At 39.8% G+C, this 16,399-nt stretch overlaps 1 protein-coding gene across 2 annotated transcripts in view; it reads right to left on the minus strand.

Moving 5' to 3' along the window:
- The window catches only part of GALNT18 (polypeptide N-acetylgalactosaminyltransferase 18), a 336,223-nt gene that overhangs the window by 77,104 nt on the left and 242,720 nt on the right, over positions 1 to 16,399 (minus strand). For both annotated transcript variants that reach the window (XM_026486788.4, XM_026486787.4), the window contains exon 6: positions 15,239 to 15,353. In XM_026486788.4, the coding sequence (XP_026342573.1) occupies positions 15,239 to 15,353 (115 nt within the window). The remainder of the gene's footprint in view (positions 1 to 15,238; positions 15,354 to 16,399) is intronic.

The following is a 16,399-nucleotide window of genomic DNA, read 5'->3' on the forward strand; positions in this document are numbered from 1 at the left end:
GGGAGAAAATATTTGCCATGTATATGACAGGCAAAGTATTACCATCCTTAATGTGTAAAGAGAGTCTAAAAATAGAGAGAAGACTAACAATCCTATAGGAAAATGGGCCAAAGATATGAAAAGCTCATGGAAAAAAGAAATGCAAATGGCCTTAATCATATGAAAAGCTGTTCAACTTAGCTCTTAATAAGAAAAATGCAAATTACAACTACTCCGAAAGCCATTTCTCATCTGTCAGATTGGCAAAACCCCAAATAGTCTACAACATACTTTGTTAGTCGACTGTGGGGAAACAGGAGCCTTCATTGTTCCTGGTGGAAAAAGCACTCACCCTCCGGAGGGACAGTTGATGATGTCTTAGCAAAATTACACATACATTTGCCCTTTGACCTCACACTTACGCTTTCAGGAATCTGTTCAAATGATAACCCAGTGAAAATATGAACAAATGTATGTACAAGAGGGCACTATGCCCTCAAAAGGAAACTGGTAAAATAAACCACGGAGCATGCCTGCACTGGAGTACCATGTCGCTACAACAAAGCAATAAAGCATACACTCTGTACACTATTATAAAGTGACCTTCAGAAAAACAACATATATTGAAAACACCACGGTACTGACAAGAGTACACGGTGTACTACCATTTAAGAAAGTAGAGATGTGAATATATGTACATATTTCCTTCCATGTTTTTGAAGTGTAAAGTACAACAAACAAAATGTTTACATCAGAGGTAGTAGGAAAACAGAGGACAGTGATAGAATATAGACTTTTCTGAATATACTTGACTTTATAGATTTGACTTTGAAATTATATAAATGTTTACATAATTATACAAATTAAATATGAAAAAACAATTCCTCAAAACCAAAAGCAAAATGAAAGACATGAACCTGTTTATTAGGTTGGTAGGATAACAACATAGAGAGGAACTAGTCTAGATGACTTTAAATCACAGGAATTTGACTATGCATCTCTAGTGGGATATCAACGGCAAAAAGAAAGGCAAAAAAATTTAAACTGTTTCTAGCAATCATATTGCTGGTGATAGTGTTGTTATTAGTACTCTGAGACAGTATATGCATACTGGGGAATACAATGAACAAGGAATTTTGTTGGTGTCATTAAGAGTCAGAATTTTTGACATGGGAGAAGAGAAATAAAGATGTAAGACTGATAAGGTGAAGTGAAAACTCTCTGGATCTACACTTGAATCAGAAAGAGCATCATGAATGCCTGGAGTATTTGGTCTCTACAAAAATAATAATAATAATTTCTAGTTCAGACTACTTAAAAGACCTAGAACCATGGACCAACCCAGTGGAATGAACACCCCTAGTACCCAGACTGTGATTTTAAATATCATTTCTCACTAAAAGAAAACTTGGATCCTTAGGGAAATGGCTGATTATAGGTTTGGAATAGGGAATGTATAGATGATCCTGGAATATCCTGATGGCAGGGAAGCCACTAAAGAAACATATGTTCCCAATGGCCAAAGGTGAAAAATATGCAAATCAATAAGGATATTTAATGTAATAAATTGAAATAAATCCAATATATTTAAATCTGTAAGTTCACTATAATACTAAAAAGATAAATTGGTCCCCTTTGGAAGATGGTGGAGAATCAGTTCATTATTTTGAAAGCTGTTATAAAGTTGTTTATTCTCATTTTTCCAAATGAATTTTATTGTACTTCTAGGCAACCAAAAAATGGATGATTGTAAATGTCTCTTTGTATAAGTAATAGGAATAAAAGGCACAGCATAAGGAATATAGTCGATGATATTGTAATAGTGATGTATTGGGACAGATGGTGGCTATGCTGTGGTGAACACAGCATAATGTATAAACTTGTTGAATCACTACGTGGTACACCTGAGACCAATGCAGCCTTATGTGTCAACTGTGCTCAAATAAAAAATACTTACATAAAAAAGAAAAGTGTTATTCCAGTTAATAAATGAGGAAGAAAAAAAATAAAAATAAAATACCATTATTTTGCAACCCCTAATGAATTATTGGATCTAGGCAATATTCAGCAATGAGTGCTAGCATCACAAATGGGGAGACAACTAGACATGATATACCTCATGATGGAAGCATACAAATGCTGCCTATGAAATATTCTTGCTATAAAATTGAAACTACATTTCCAGACCCAACTACCAATTTAGAAGAAGTATACGGGACAGAAGGACATGTTAAATGGCATCAGGAAAACTCAGCTGGGAAAATATGGACTATGGGAGTCTCCATAGGAAAAATGACCTGATCCCTTTAAAAATAAATTACAAGGGGAAAAAAAAAAGAGATGGAGAGAGAAATTCAGTAGATTAATAGACACTTGAAAGATGTATTAACCAATTGGATTTTGAGTCAAGCAAACAAATTGAAAAACAAAACAAAAAAGGATGAGACAATTAGGGAAATTTGAACACCGATAATACTTGACGGTATTAGGGAATTCTTTTCAACACTTTTAGGATTGAAAATAGTATTGTGGTTATACTCTTTAAAAAATCTTATCTATTTTAGACGCATATTGAAATATTTTTTGATGATATGATGTCTGGGATTTGCTTAAAAATAACTGAAGTTGGGGGAGGATTGGGTGAGGGTAGAGATTAAAACCAAAATTATCTGTGCATTCACAATGTTGAAACTGGGTGATGGGCGCAAGGCAATTTATTACACCATTCTATTTTTGCATATGTCTGAAATTGTCCATAATAAAGAGGTGTGTCTGTTTTTGTTTTAGATCCCATTTCTGATAAACTATCTGGACATGGAGCACAATGCCCTGGATATTAGATGACTTGTTGTAGAGGACTTTTGAACTAAGGTTCTAAATGCCCTTGCCATACAAGGCACCACATCTTATGCAATTCTTGAGCCAAGGAAGCTGAAAGGAGGCATATATGATCTGTCTCTGTCTCCTTGATGCTAAAGCATGGGCATATAATCCAGGTTCAGCCAACTGTATGCTCTCAGTAAGGACTTTGAATCTTGGTGAATGTCACCAAGACCCAAGCAATAGTGCCCAGTATTTAGTAGCAGAACCATCTAGGCTTGGCAGTGGGGTCAGTCCTAAATATACTATTTCTTACCAGTTGGCTTTGGCTATAGTTTCTGCTGTCTATTCTCTCTTGGTTTCTGCTTGTTTTCTGAATCTGCATCTCTAGACTTATTAACTCTTTGAGATATCCAATGACCTTCCAATAAATTCCTTTTCTCTGTAAGTCAGCCTGAGTCTATTTTCTTTGCTTACAGCATAGATTCCTGAGTGTCATCCAAATAAAAAGTTTAGTAGGACTATAATAATATAAATGAAAACATGTTTAAAAAAAATAAAGCACAATATAAACTGCATGGTAGTATATTTATGTAACCTATATATCTACATGTATAATACAATTACATGTTTTGTATAGAGCCCTTTATAGTTTACAAAGTACTTAAATTAATTTCCTGCTATCTTTGTTGTTAAAATAATGATTATAGTAATGAGATAATAAAGCATAAGGATGAATTTACTTTTTTGACCAACATAAATATTTTTAATCTTATAACACTTCTAGAATATTATCTGGCTTGCCAATAGCACTTGATTGCTGTGTACAATAAATAGGATAATTATAGGTAAAGAATTTTGAAAATACATATGAAAGGCACTGCCATCATTCCTTAGTTGATTATAGAAGCTACAGATGAACCTAGTCCAAGGACTAGGGAATTTTTGAAACCTGGTGACTATGCAGTTTGTGAAGTCTATTCTTACTGTGTCTATCACGTTCCTGGCTTCCTTCAACCCACATGCCCTATGGATTAGCCATTGGCATTTTCTTAGGGTATAGAGAGATATCAGATTCTTCTTGGCTAAGAAAGAAAATTTAAGAGAGAGCATGAAAACTGGTAGACAATGACAATAAAAAGATGTCATAGAAATAGAATAAAGGCTCTTGTCTGAGGTACCGAGAACTCTCCAATGCAAATTTCTGCTTTATTGAGCTATTAAATAAGGATACCCAGGTAAGGAGGAGCTTGACTGATTCCTTGGTGATCCCAAGGCTAGCAAGTGGAGCCAGTCAGCTGGACATCTTATTGTCCTAGATTTTGCTCAGTTACATAGGGAGAAGAGGGAGAATCATTCACAGGGCAAGATTCTGTACTCACTTAGACCTTAAGATGCAGCTAAGCAAGAGCAGTTAAAAGAGGCAAGGCTGTCATGAGGGTTTGGGTAATCTGGGTAAGACAGAATAAAGGCAACGATTCAGCCTTTGGAGCAGTGGTAAAAGGTCAGTCAGCCTAGAGGATGAACAGCTGTTCAAGAGGCATTATGATAGCAGACACTATTTTAAAGAGAATGACAGTCGTGAACATTCCAAGACAGAGACTCCAAAATGCCACGAAGAAACCCCAAGTGAATGAAGCTTGGACATCCAGACAAGGAGCTGGTGACTTGCAGATATGTCCAAACGGGTGTCCAACAGAGTCCTGTCTGGAAGACTCTTCTCTGAGCTACATTCCAGAGAACTGAATCCCGTGGAGTCATCTATGGCCAGGGCCAAGATGGAGAGGAGAGATCTCCTTCCTCCTACTGCCTGCTGTGGACACTAGGAAGGGCATTGGCACAGTGGTAGTAGCATTCTTCCCTCCCTTTCCTACTTCTATGGTGGAGACAGCTGTTACTTATATTGAAGAATTTAATTTCAAAGAATAGACAGATTAGGCTTCTAGCTGTTTCCTATGTCAATTCCACATAACTGAGGAGTTGTCTCTTTCAATATTAGAAATTTAACAAGTTTTACATTTTCCAAAGAAATTTTAAAATATGTATATGCTCCTTTTGTTTTATTGAACACAGTACAGAGTCTATAATTTAGATTTTTTTGTGTGATTCAGGACTATAACTAAGATCATCAATAATTGTGCTGGGGGCACCTGGGTGGTTCAGTTGGTTAAGCGTCTGACTCATGATTTTGGCTCAGGTCATGATCTCAGAGTCGTGAGATTGAGCCCTGCATGGGCCTCCGCACTGGGCCTGCTTATGATTCTCTTTCCCTCTGCCTCTGCCCCTCCCACTCCCCCCCACTCTATATGTATATATATATATATATATATATATATTTGTGCAGTAAACCCAGGGATCTGCCTGGATATTTGGCCCTAGAAGAGGTCCAAGCCACTGTGCTATTGGTCATTTAGTATCCATTCTGAACTCTATGTTCAAATAATTTGCATAAGTTTGGAATACTTCAGTCCCTTGAAAGCTTAGCAATGCTTGATGGTGAAACATCATCCTAATTTTTTACTTGTGAGAGAACATTAAACTACTGATTCAACTTCTTTAATGGTTATGGAACAATTTCAATTTTTAATTTCTTCCTTTGTCCGTTTTCATAAGCTGTATTTTTCTATAAATTTGTTCTCTTTATCTAAGTTTTCAAATTTTTGAATAAACTTGTTAATAATATACTCTTCCCTTTTTAATCTCTGTATCAGCTATAACCATGTCTACTTTTCCATTCCTAATACTGTTTATTTGTGGTTGTGGCTCCTCTCTCTCTCTCAATCCTGCTAAAAGTTTGTGAATTTGATTAGTATTTTCAAAGAACCAAGCTCTGGCTTTATTAGTCATTTCTACACACACACACACACACACACACACACACACACACACACACACACACGTGTATATATATATATCTTTTATATATCTCAGATATGAGTTATATATATCAGAATGAATTATAAGTCATATAAAATATATGTATTTCATTAATTTATATTCATACCTTTATTATTTTCATCTCAGTTTTTATTCTTTTTTTTTTTTAAGATTTTATTTATTTATTCGACAGAGATAGAGACAGCCAGCGAGAGAGGGAACACAAGCTTGGGGAGTGGGAGAGGAAGAAGCAGGCTCATAGCGGAAGAGCCTGATGTGGGACTCGATCCCATATCACCGGGATCACGCCCTGAGCCGAAGGCAGACGCTTAACCGCTGTGCCACCCAGGCGCCCCTCAGTTTTTATTCTGATATTTTTTCTAACTACTTATATATTTATCTCATTAACTTTTAGCTCTTCTTTCTAAGAATGGGATACTATACAATTTCTCTTATTTTTTGCAAAATATTTTAATTTAATTTAATAATTTTTGAGGTGTATGACATAATGATTTAATATTTGTATACACTGTGAAATTATCACCACAATAAGTATAGTTAACATCCATCACCTTACACAGTTACAAAAAATTTTTTCTTGTGTTGAGAACTTTTAAGATTTACACTCTTAGCAACTTTTAAATATGCAAGAGTATCATTTACTGTGGTCACCATGCTGTACCTTATATTCCCATGACTTATTTATAACTGGAAGTTCATACCTTTTGACCCCCTTCACCCATTTTTCCCAACCCCCTCCCCCTGCCTCTGGCAACCACCAATCTGTTCTCTGTATCTGTGAGCTTGTTTTTTTCTCTTTCTTTCTCTTTCTTCCTTCCTTCCTTCCTCCCTCCTACTTGCCTTCTTTCTTTCTTCTTTCTTTCTTTCTTTCTTTCTTTCTTTCTTTCTTTCTTTCTTTCTTTCTTTCTTTCTTTCTCTCTTTCTTCTTCTTTCTTTCTTTTCTTTCTTTCTTCTTTCTTTCTCTTTCTTTCTCTTTCCCACATTAAGTGAGGTCATATGGTATTTGTCTTTCTCTGATTCGTTTCACTTAGCATAATACTTCTGAGGTCCATCCACGTTGTTGTAAATGGCAAGTTTTCATGGTTTTTTTTTAAATGGCTGAATAACATTCCATTATAAATATTTTTACCACATTTTCTTTATTCATTGCCCGCTGATGGATGCTTAGGTTGTTACCCTATCTTGGTTATTGTAAATAATACTGCAATGAACATAGGGGCACATATATCTTATTAAATTAGCGTTTTTGTTTTCCCAGAAATGGAACTGCTGGATCATACAGTATTTTTCTTTTAATTTTTTGAGGAACCTCCATATGTTTTCTCTAGTGGCTACACCAATTTATATTCCCATCAACAGTACACAAAGTTTCTGTTTTCTCCACATCCTTGCCAATACTTGTCATTTCTTGTCATTTTGATAACAGCCATTCTGACTGGTGTAAGGTGATATCTCATTGTGGTTTTGATTTGCATTTCCCTGATGATGAGTGAAGTTGAGCATCTTTTCATGTGTCTGTTGGCCACCTGGATGTCTGCCTTGGAAAAATGTCTATTCAGATCTTCTGCCTATTTCTAAATAGGATTTTTTGCTCTTTTGCTATCAAGTTATATGGTTCTTTATATATTTTGGATGTTAATCTATTACCAGATATACGATTTGCAAATATTTTCTCCCATTCAGTAACTAGGTTGACTTTTCATTTCATTGATGGGTTTTCTTTCCCGTGCAGGATCTTCCTAGTTTGATATATTCCCTCTTGTTTATTCTGCTTTTTGCTTTTGCTTTTGGTGTCAGATTAAAAATTCATCACCAAGACCTATGTTAAGGAGCTTACTGTCTACATTTTCTTCTATGGGTTTTATGGCTTCAGGTCTTACATTCAAATCTTTAATTCATTTTGAATTAATTTTTGTGTATGGTGTAAGAAAATGGCCCTATTTTCCCATGTGGCTTCCCAGTCTTCCCAATACCATTTTTTGAAGACACTGTCCTTTCTCTGTTGTGTATTCTTGACTCTTTTGTTGTAAATTAATTGACCGTGTATGTGTGGGTTTATTTCTGGGCTCTCCATTCTGTTCCAATGACTCATGTGATTTTATGCCAATACCATACTGTTTTAATTTACAACTTTTCTCAAGTGCTATTTTAGCTGAATTTCACATAATGTAATATATAGCATATTTGTTATCATTCAGTTCAAAATATTTTCAAATTTCCAGTATAATTTCTTTTTTGACCTATGAGTATTTAGAAATGTTTCATAATTTCCAAAAATATGGCTTTTGTCTGTAATTTTTAGTTGTGGGTTTCTAATTGAATTCCATTGTGGTCAAAGAACAGGCTCTATATAATGTTAATCCTTGAAATTTGTTGAATCTTGTAGTTAGATGCAGTGCTCTCTATATCCCATTAGATTCAAACTATTAATTGTGCTGGTCTATCATTCACATGGTAGAATTTATTAAAATCTTCCACTATATCAGTGGAGCTGTTGGTGTCTCCTTATAATTCTGTCAACTTTTGCTTTATGTAAATCAAGGTTGTGCAATTAGGTGCATAAAAGTTTGTAATTGTTAAATATTCCTGATCAACTGTACATTGTAGAAATCTCTATTTGTACTAAAACATGTTGTAATGGTATTTTTTCTAATATTAATATAAGTAAAGCAACTTTCTTTTCATTGGCATTTGCCTGTTATTAATTTTTCTATCCATTTAGATTTTAACCTTTCTGTATTATTACATTTCAGACAAGTTTCTTATAAATAGCCTACAGATAATTTAAAAAATCTAATTTAAAATGTTTGTCTTTTAACTTAGTCCACGTAACTTACTGTATTTACTCATGTATTTGGATTCATTTCTACCATTTCATATATTTTCTCTTTGTACCATCCTTTCTGTTTCTATTTCTCCCTTTCTTACAACTTTCGTATTTTATTTTCCCCTCTGCAACTTTGGAAGTTATACTTTCTTTATCTATGACTTTCATGGCTTCCCTAGAAACTTTAATATGCTTATTTCATCAAGATTCAAAGTCAACCAGTATCCTTTCCATCCTCGTTAACATATAGGCAGTTTAGAACACTCTAATTACAATCACCCTCTCCCAACTTATTTGCAATTATCATCATGCATTGTAGTTTCAATAATCCCACAGGACATTACTATAGTGTTATTTACCATCAACATTTCTTTAGATTTACTCATAAACTACTTTTTGAGCTAAGTATTCTTCTCTTATTTCAGATTTCCTTCTGGGATCATTTTCCTTATACTTGAAGGGTATCCTTTATAATTTATTTTAGTGAGGATCTGTTAGTGGCAAACTCCTGCAGTTTTTGTGTTTCAGAAAATGACTTTCCTTTACCCTAGTTAAAAGATATTTTTATTGAGTATATATATATATACACATACATATATATCAGCTCACAATTATTTTCTCTCAGAATATTTAAGCTATTATCTCATGGTCTTCTGGATTCTATCATAGTCACTGAAATGTCACCTGTTATTCTATCATTAATTTTTCGGTCATCTATCTTTTCTCTCTGACTTCTATCAGATCTTCTCTTTGTCTCTGGCATTCACTGCAACATGTCTAAGTGTGAAAATATTTGTATTTATCCTACTTTGGACAGGTCGACTTCCTGAGTCTGAGGGTTGGCATCTCTCACCAGCTTGGGTACATTTTCAGTCATTATCTCTTCAAATATTGCTTTTGCCTATTCCTCATTTTTTACCATTTCCATTTGGAATTCTAAGATGTTAGACCCTTTCCCTCAATTCTACCTGTCTTTCAATCTCTCTCTCTCTGTTTTTTTCATATTTCTTTGTATTTCTGGGCTGAATTTGAATAATTTCTTTAGGCATATTTCCCAGTTTACTATTTTTTCCTTTAACAATATCCATATAGATGTTTAATCCATCCATTAAGCTTTTAATTTCCATTTTTGTATTTATTATTTTTTAAAGATTTATTTATTTCAGAGAGAGAGAAAGAGAGAGAGAAAGAGCACAAGCAGGAGGGGGGCAGATGGAAAGGGAGAGAGAAAGAATCTCAAGCAGACTCCCCGCTGAGCGTGGAGCCCAGCAGGGGCTCCATCACAGACTCCATCACAGACTCCATCACATGACTCCATCACATGACCTGAGCCAAAACCAAGAGTCAGTTGGATGTTCAGTTGAATGAGCCACTCAGGCGTCCCCATTCTTGTATTTATTATGTTTGAAAGTCTATTTTTATCCCAACATGACTGGCCTTTTTATTTATTTATTTATTTTTTAATGTTTTTTTTATTATATTATGTTAGTCACCGTACAGTACATCCCTGGTTTTTGATGTAAAGTTCAATGATTCATTACTTGCGTATAACACCCAGTGCACCATGCAATACGTGGCCTCCTTACTACCCATCACCAGTCTATCCCATTCCCCCACCCCCCTCCCCTCTGAAGCCCTCAGTTTGTTTCTCAGAGTCCATAGTCTCTCATGCTTCATTCCCCCTTCTGATTACCCCCCTTTCTTTATCATAAAATGGGCAGAAGATATGAACAGACACTTTTCCAATGAAGACATAAAAATGGCTAACAGACACATGAAAAAATGTTCAAAATCATTAGCCATCAGGGAAATTCAAATCAAAACCACACTAAGATACCACCTTACGCCAGTTAGAATGGCAAAAATTGACAAGGCAAGAAACAACAATTGCTGGAGAGGATGTGGAGAAAGGGGATCCCTCCTACATTGTTGGTGGGAATGCAAGTTGGTATAGCCACTCTGGAAAACAGTGTGGAGGTCACTTAAAAAGTTAAAAATTGAGCTACCCTATGACCCAGCCATTGCACTACTGGATATTTACCCCAAAGATACAGACGTAGTGAAGAGAAGGGCCATATGCACCCCAATGTTCATAGCAGCATTGTCCACAATAGCTAAATCGTGGAAGGAGCCAAGATGCCCTTCAACAGATGACTGGATTAAGAAGTTGTGGTCTATATGTACAATAGAATATTACTCAGCTATCAGAAAGAACGAGTTCTCAACATTTGCTGCAACATGGACGGCACTGGAGGAGATAATGCTAAGTGAAATAAGTCAAGCAGAGAAAGACAATTATCATATGATTTCTCTCATGACTGGCCTTTTTAATAGTCTCTTCCTTCTTATTTATATATCCAATCTCCTACTTATTTATTTATTTAAAGATGTATTTACTTTAGAGAGAGAGATGCAGAGGCAGAGGCATAGGGAGAGGGAGAGAATCTCAAGGAGACTCCCTGCTGAGCCTGGAGCTGGATAGGGGGCTCAATTTCATGATCCTGAGATCATGACCTGAGCCAAATCCAAGAGTCAGACGCTTAACTGACTATGCCACCCATACACCCCACCAATCTCCTATTTATTTAAAGCTAGTATACAACTTATTTCACATCCTGTGTCTGATAGAATCAGTACTTGAAGATTTTCTAAAACAAATTTGGCTGTCCAATACTTTTGCTCTTGGTACTTTCTTTTTCCCCTGTTTGTGTTGTGATTTTTTAAAAAGGTGAACTTACATTCTTTGAAACTCCAGTTGCGGGAAGTTTTATAGCTTGGGTTAAAGGGGTCTTTCCCCGGATGGGTTTGTATACATTTTCATAGATGCCTAAGAACTTCCAACAACTTTAAGTTAAATTCTACTCTTGAGATTTTCTGGACCATGAAGTATTTTGATTTTATATTATAAATCCAGAGGAGGGATCACAGAGGAGAATTTTCCCTCTCTTCTCACCATAAAATTGAGGCAGGCAATTTTTACCCTAACACTGGGGGTGAGGTTTCCAGCTCATCACTGAGATATTTGGGCTTTGGAGTGCCAGTTTTATGGGAGGTATGATGGGGAGCCAGGGGTTATTATATTAGACTCTTCATGTTGGGAAACCCTGAGGCTTTGGATCCCGTCCTCTGTGCTCTACGACATTAAGAAATCATAGCCTAAAGTCACCAGGTTCTTCAAATAGACTCAGGCTTTCTCTAGGTTCCCATTTTCACTCATGTTTTGGTCTCAGTAACAATTTCCTTGGGTTGTTACAACAAAGCACAAGCAGGCTCTCCTAAAACCGCAGATTTATCCTCTCACAGTTCTGGAGGCGAGAAGTCTGAAATCAGGTGTTCCCAGGGCCATGCTCTTTCCAAAGCCTTAAGGCAGGATCCCTCCTTGCCTCTTCCAGCCTCTGGTGGCCCCAGGCATTCCTTGGCATTACTCCAATCTCTGCCTCCATCTTCCCTCTGTGCCTGTCTGCGTCCAAATTTCCCTTCTAAAAACACCAGTCATATTGGATCAGGGCCACTGTAACCCAGTGTGACAGCAGCTTAACCTGATTACGTGGGCAAAGACCCTATTTCCACATGAGATCATATTCACAGGTACAGAGGGTTAGAACTTCAACATATTTTTGAGGGGAGTCAATTCAATTTATTTATTGTCTTTAACAATTTCTTGATTTCTTACCGCCTCTTGAATGCTCTCTTATATATTCTACCATTTTTATAGCCATCATCTATACAATCTTTCTGTTCCCTATTCAATGTCAGCTCTTATATCGGCGCTCTTTTCAGTCTGCTTGCCCGTAGCAACTCCCTTCTTTTTCCCACCGAGTTGTGGAATTAGAAATCAGGGGGAAAAAAAAGGCTTATTAGAAAGGAGCACAAAATAAGAATAAGGCTTTAAATGGGGACTCAGTAAATATGATTGTGAATAGAATAGAAGGAAATTACTGTATGGAGAGCGTAATACTTTTGGGGGGATGCTCATAGTTCTTTTCTCCTTAGATCACTGTGGTATATTTATTTAGGCTTTCACGTTATAAAGATCTGGGGTTGAATGTTTTCTCTACCTCTTCTAAGTTGTATACAAATATAAACTCTTAATCACACAATTCTCTCATCTGTATAAGAGGGGTGTTCTAGTAATAATTACTTTTTAGGGATGTAGACGGATGGCATCGTTAGCAGCCAGAGCAGGTAGGGAATAATTGTGCCAACAACTCTTTCTGTGTTCCACATGGGTAAGGACTCAGAATAAGTTGCCTCGGACTCAAAGAGGTGAGAAAAGCGAAGTCTGTCCTTTTTACAAACAATCCTGTGGAGGCATTGCAGGGGGATCCTAGATAAGGAAGGGGAGGCACTGAGCTGTGGACTCATAAAACACGAAAGGACAACACTCCTACCCACACAAAATGTGAAAACCTATTCTGGGGATGGTGAGTGGTTCTGTATGCCTTAAAGGGGAACCTGGAATTCAAATGAACTAGCTCCTCCTTCGGTTTGCAGCTCCGCCAGCCAACGGGCTGTTGGGTCCCTGCCTGGAAAACCACCTTTCCTTCAGCTAGCACGACGCGTCATCTCTGTCAAGTGGGAGGGAGGAGATGGAGAAAAAGAAATGCCAGGCAACGTTTTATACTGTATTTTACACCCTGAACACAAAATCCAAAGATTTTTACCATGTATTTGAAAGCCTCACTCAGGCCCACACTCCAGAGCAGCTTTCTAATCGGGGCAAGGAGAAGCCGGAGATCTCCCACCACCCCGTGACTGCCTCACGTACTTGTGAGAAGCAGAGCTCCTGCGTCCAGCTCCTCTTGGTCCCCGAGCATCTTTACCCGGAGAGCATGCATACGGGAGGGGGGCCCCACATGCTCTGCCAATTCCTGGCAGCAGCCCCTAGTGAAAAATAGTATGTTTGGGGGTGACTATTTATCCAGGAGTGGTGCTGAAACGAGACGGCGAAGGAATGAGTGATGTAGGGAGAGCTAGAGAGGCCAGGCTGACAATGCAGGTGCTGTCCTCTGTGAATCCATTAGCTCCCCATGAAGCCCACGCATTCTGATGGCCTTCAAAGCAATTTCTCTGGGTTTCAGTGAATATGGATGTCTAAACGTGTTTTCTAAGCTCAGCTTCCAACAAGCTGCTCCCGCTGCCAGTCTTCAGGGCCTTAGGATTAAGTCTGGGCGATAAATGTAGGTCATATAGTGCCGGTCGGGCCATTGCAGATGTCGTGAGAGGCTCCGTGGAGGTGCCCCATCTCCCTTCGGAGCAGGGCGGGGTCTGTCCAGGCTCAGCTGACTGCCAGTGGGGTGGGAGGTCTAAGGAAGTTAGGGGTAAGAGGAGAGTGGATCCAAGCTGGAGTCCTTGCATGGGAACCGGAGAGACAGACACTGAAGACAAAGGGACAAGAGTGGGGTCATTGGTCGGAAGCAGCCAGACGTTGGGGTGGTCTGCGTGGAGCGCTGGCAGTGAGGAGGGATACCTTGGATTGACACAAACACCAGCAGGTTCAAGGTCCTCTCCAAGGGCTGTCACACAGGGATATGTCAGGCTGCTTAAATTAAGACCGCCATGGACAGGACAATGGGGACCACTGTGGAGACAAGCCACAGGTGGAATGTTGGGGTTTCTGTGAGGATAGGACCACAACCTGGGCAGAGGGATGGGCTTCCCTCTAGGATGAGGTCCTTCATTGTATCCATTATCACATTCCTGCCGACCACCAGGGGACCTCATGCATCCCTCAGACTTTTGGAGTTATCTTTTCATGGGCCCAGGAGAAAGAGTCAAAGCCTAGAAAATGTTCCTGTGGGATGAGAAATTAAATGATGCTCACTGTGGATCTGCCCATGTGCTGATAGCTGCAAAAGGCCCCCCACCTTGGGGCAGGATGGTGGCTACCTCTGAAGAATGGCACGAGGTATGAACAGACCTGAGTGCCTGACCAGTACATGGTGCGCTCAGAAAACAGAATGGAGTGAGCCTGGCTGTGTTTTACTCTTTATACCCCATGAGTTTATTTCATGTAGCCCCCCCTTTTTAAAGATTTTATTTATTTATTTGAGAGAGAGAGAACATGAGCAGGGGGGAGGGGCAGAGGCAGAGGGAGAGGGAGAAGCAGACTCCCCGCTGAGGAGGGAGCCGGATGCGGGACTCGATCCCAGGACCCGGGGATCATGACCCAAGCCAAAGGCAAGCGCTTAATCAACTGAGCCACCCAGGTGCCCCCTGTAGCCCTCTCTTGACAAAGTCTTTAGAAAAGTTCTCTGGGCTGCTGTGGAGAGGCAGAGAATATCAGAGTGAGATATCCCAAGGGGAGGTGACTCTGAGCTCAGAGAAGTGACTTTGAGGGTCACTCTGGTCCAGCCACCCCTCGGTGCCTGCAGGTCTCCTCCTGGAGCACACCTTTGCTCAGCCCTGAGGAGCCTATGTTTGGTTTTAACAAAGAGGTTGTTCCCGTAGTAGGGAGCTTGACTCTCCCATGTCCCCAGCCCTAGCCAAAGCAGTTTCTCAAGTCCTTTTCTTCCCCAAGATTCTGTAGGTGCGCTCCGCTGTCTCTATCCTGTCCCCCAAGAAGCGCTGATCACACACATGGAGCAAGGATAGGGACTGGACATTCAGAATCCATCTGTGACCCTCACCCTTGAGCCCCATTTCTCCACCCCCTAGACTCATTTACCTTTCCGGGAGCTGAGCCAAGCCCTCTGGGTGGGAACCCTTGCTTACCCTGATCCCCAGCTCGACATTCTCGCCTCCGTAGACCTCCATGCCTTCGTCCAGTAGGCCAATCTCCTGGAAGTACTGCCGGTCCACAATAAAGCAGCCGATGAGTGCGGGGCTCCTGCAGGGGTGTGGGGAGATGGGCCAGCAGTTAGCAGGGGGGCTGCTCCCTGGGAACGGCCAGAGGAGTAGGAGCAGTGGCGCCTCCTACAGGAGGGTCTGTTCCTCGTCCTTCCTTTGCCCCCAGAGCCGGTGTGGGCCTCGTTCTCTGAGTGGCCCTCCCAGGCCCCCCTTCACCAGCTGCTCCAGGGAAGCTGTTCCTTCAAGGCGGTGGCACAGAACTCCTGTCCTGGGGCCCGTCGTCATTCCAGGTGGTGCTGAAATGGGTGACAGCCCAGGCAAGTCGTGCTCAGCCCGCCAGCCTGGCCTGAGTGTCTCCATCTCTAGCTGCCCTGACTCCTGAGCTCCGAAACACTCAGCCAGTCTCTGTTTCTACCTGGGTCCCTGAGCTAACTTCCCCCTCCTTCTGCAGCTTGGGTTCTGCACATCAGAAAGATTAGCTGGGGCTTTGGAGAGCATGGTAAATGATCTGGATTTTTTCTGGAGGTAAAGGAGTGTCAGTGAGGAATTTAAAGCAGACTTTGGTATGAGCAGAAATAAGTCAGTCAGAGAAAGACAGATACCGTATGATTTCACTCACACATGGAATTGAAGAAACAAAATAAATGAACAAAGAAAAAAAGAGAAACAAAAAACCAGACTCTTAAATAGAGAGAACAAACAGATCTGTGCTTTTAAAAGAATCTCAGGCAGCTGTGGGCTGACTGACTGGAAGAGGCTGGGTGGAAAGAGGAATCCAGCTGGGAAGCCTGTTGCCACGTCTAGGGAGAAACTATGAGGTCCGTGACCAGAGAATCAGGGACGAGAGAGGGATTGTTTAAAGGCATATTTTAATGTAAATCTACAGCACTTAGAGACAGATGAACAGGTGAGAGACAGGGAGGGATGTGGATGCCAGCTGGCTTTGTGGATTGGGTGACGGTGGGGTGGGGACCACCCATCCATGTGGGCTATAGAGAAAAAGCTGGGTTCAGAAGGAAGTAGCATTCCCTCCGGGAAAACCAATCTGGAGGTGCCTGTGGGACCCTAGGGGGAGATAGCCAGCGG

The sequence above is a fragment of the Ursus arctos genome, unplaced genomic scaffold, assembly GCF_023065955.2.
Source record: "Ursus arctos isolate Adak ecotype North America unplaced genomic scaffold, UrsArc2.0 scaffold_23, whole genome shotgun sequence".
Classification (NCBI taxonomy): Eukaryota; Metazoa; Chordata; class Mammalia; order Carnivora; family Ursidae; genus Ursus; species Ursus arctos.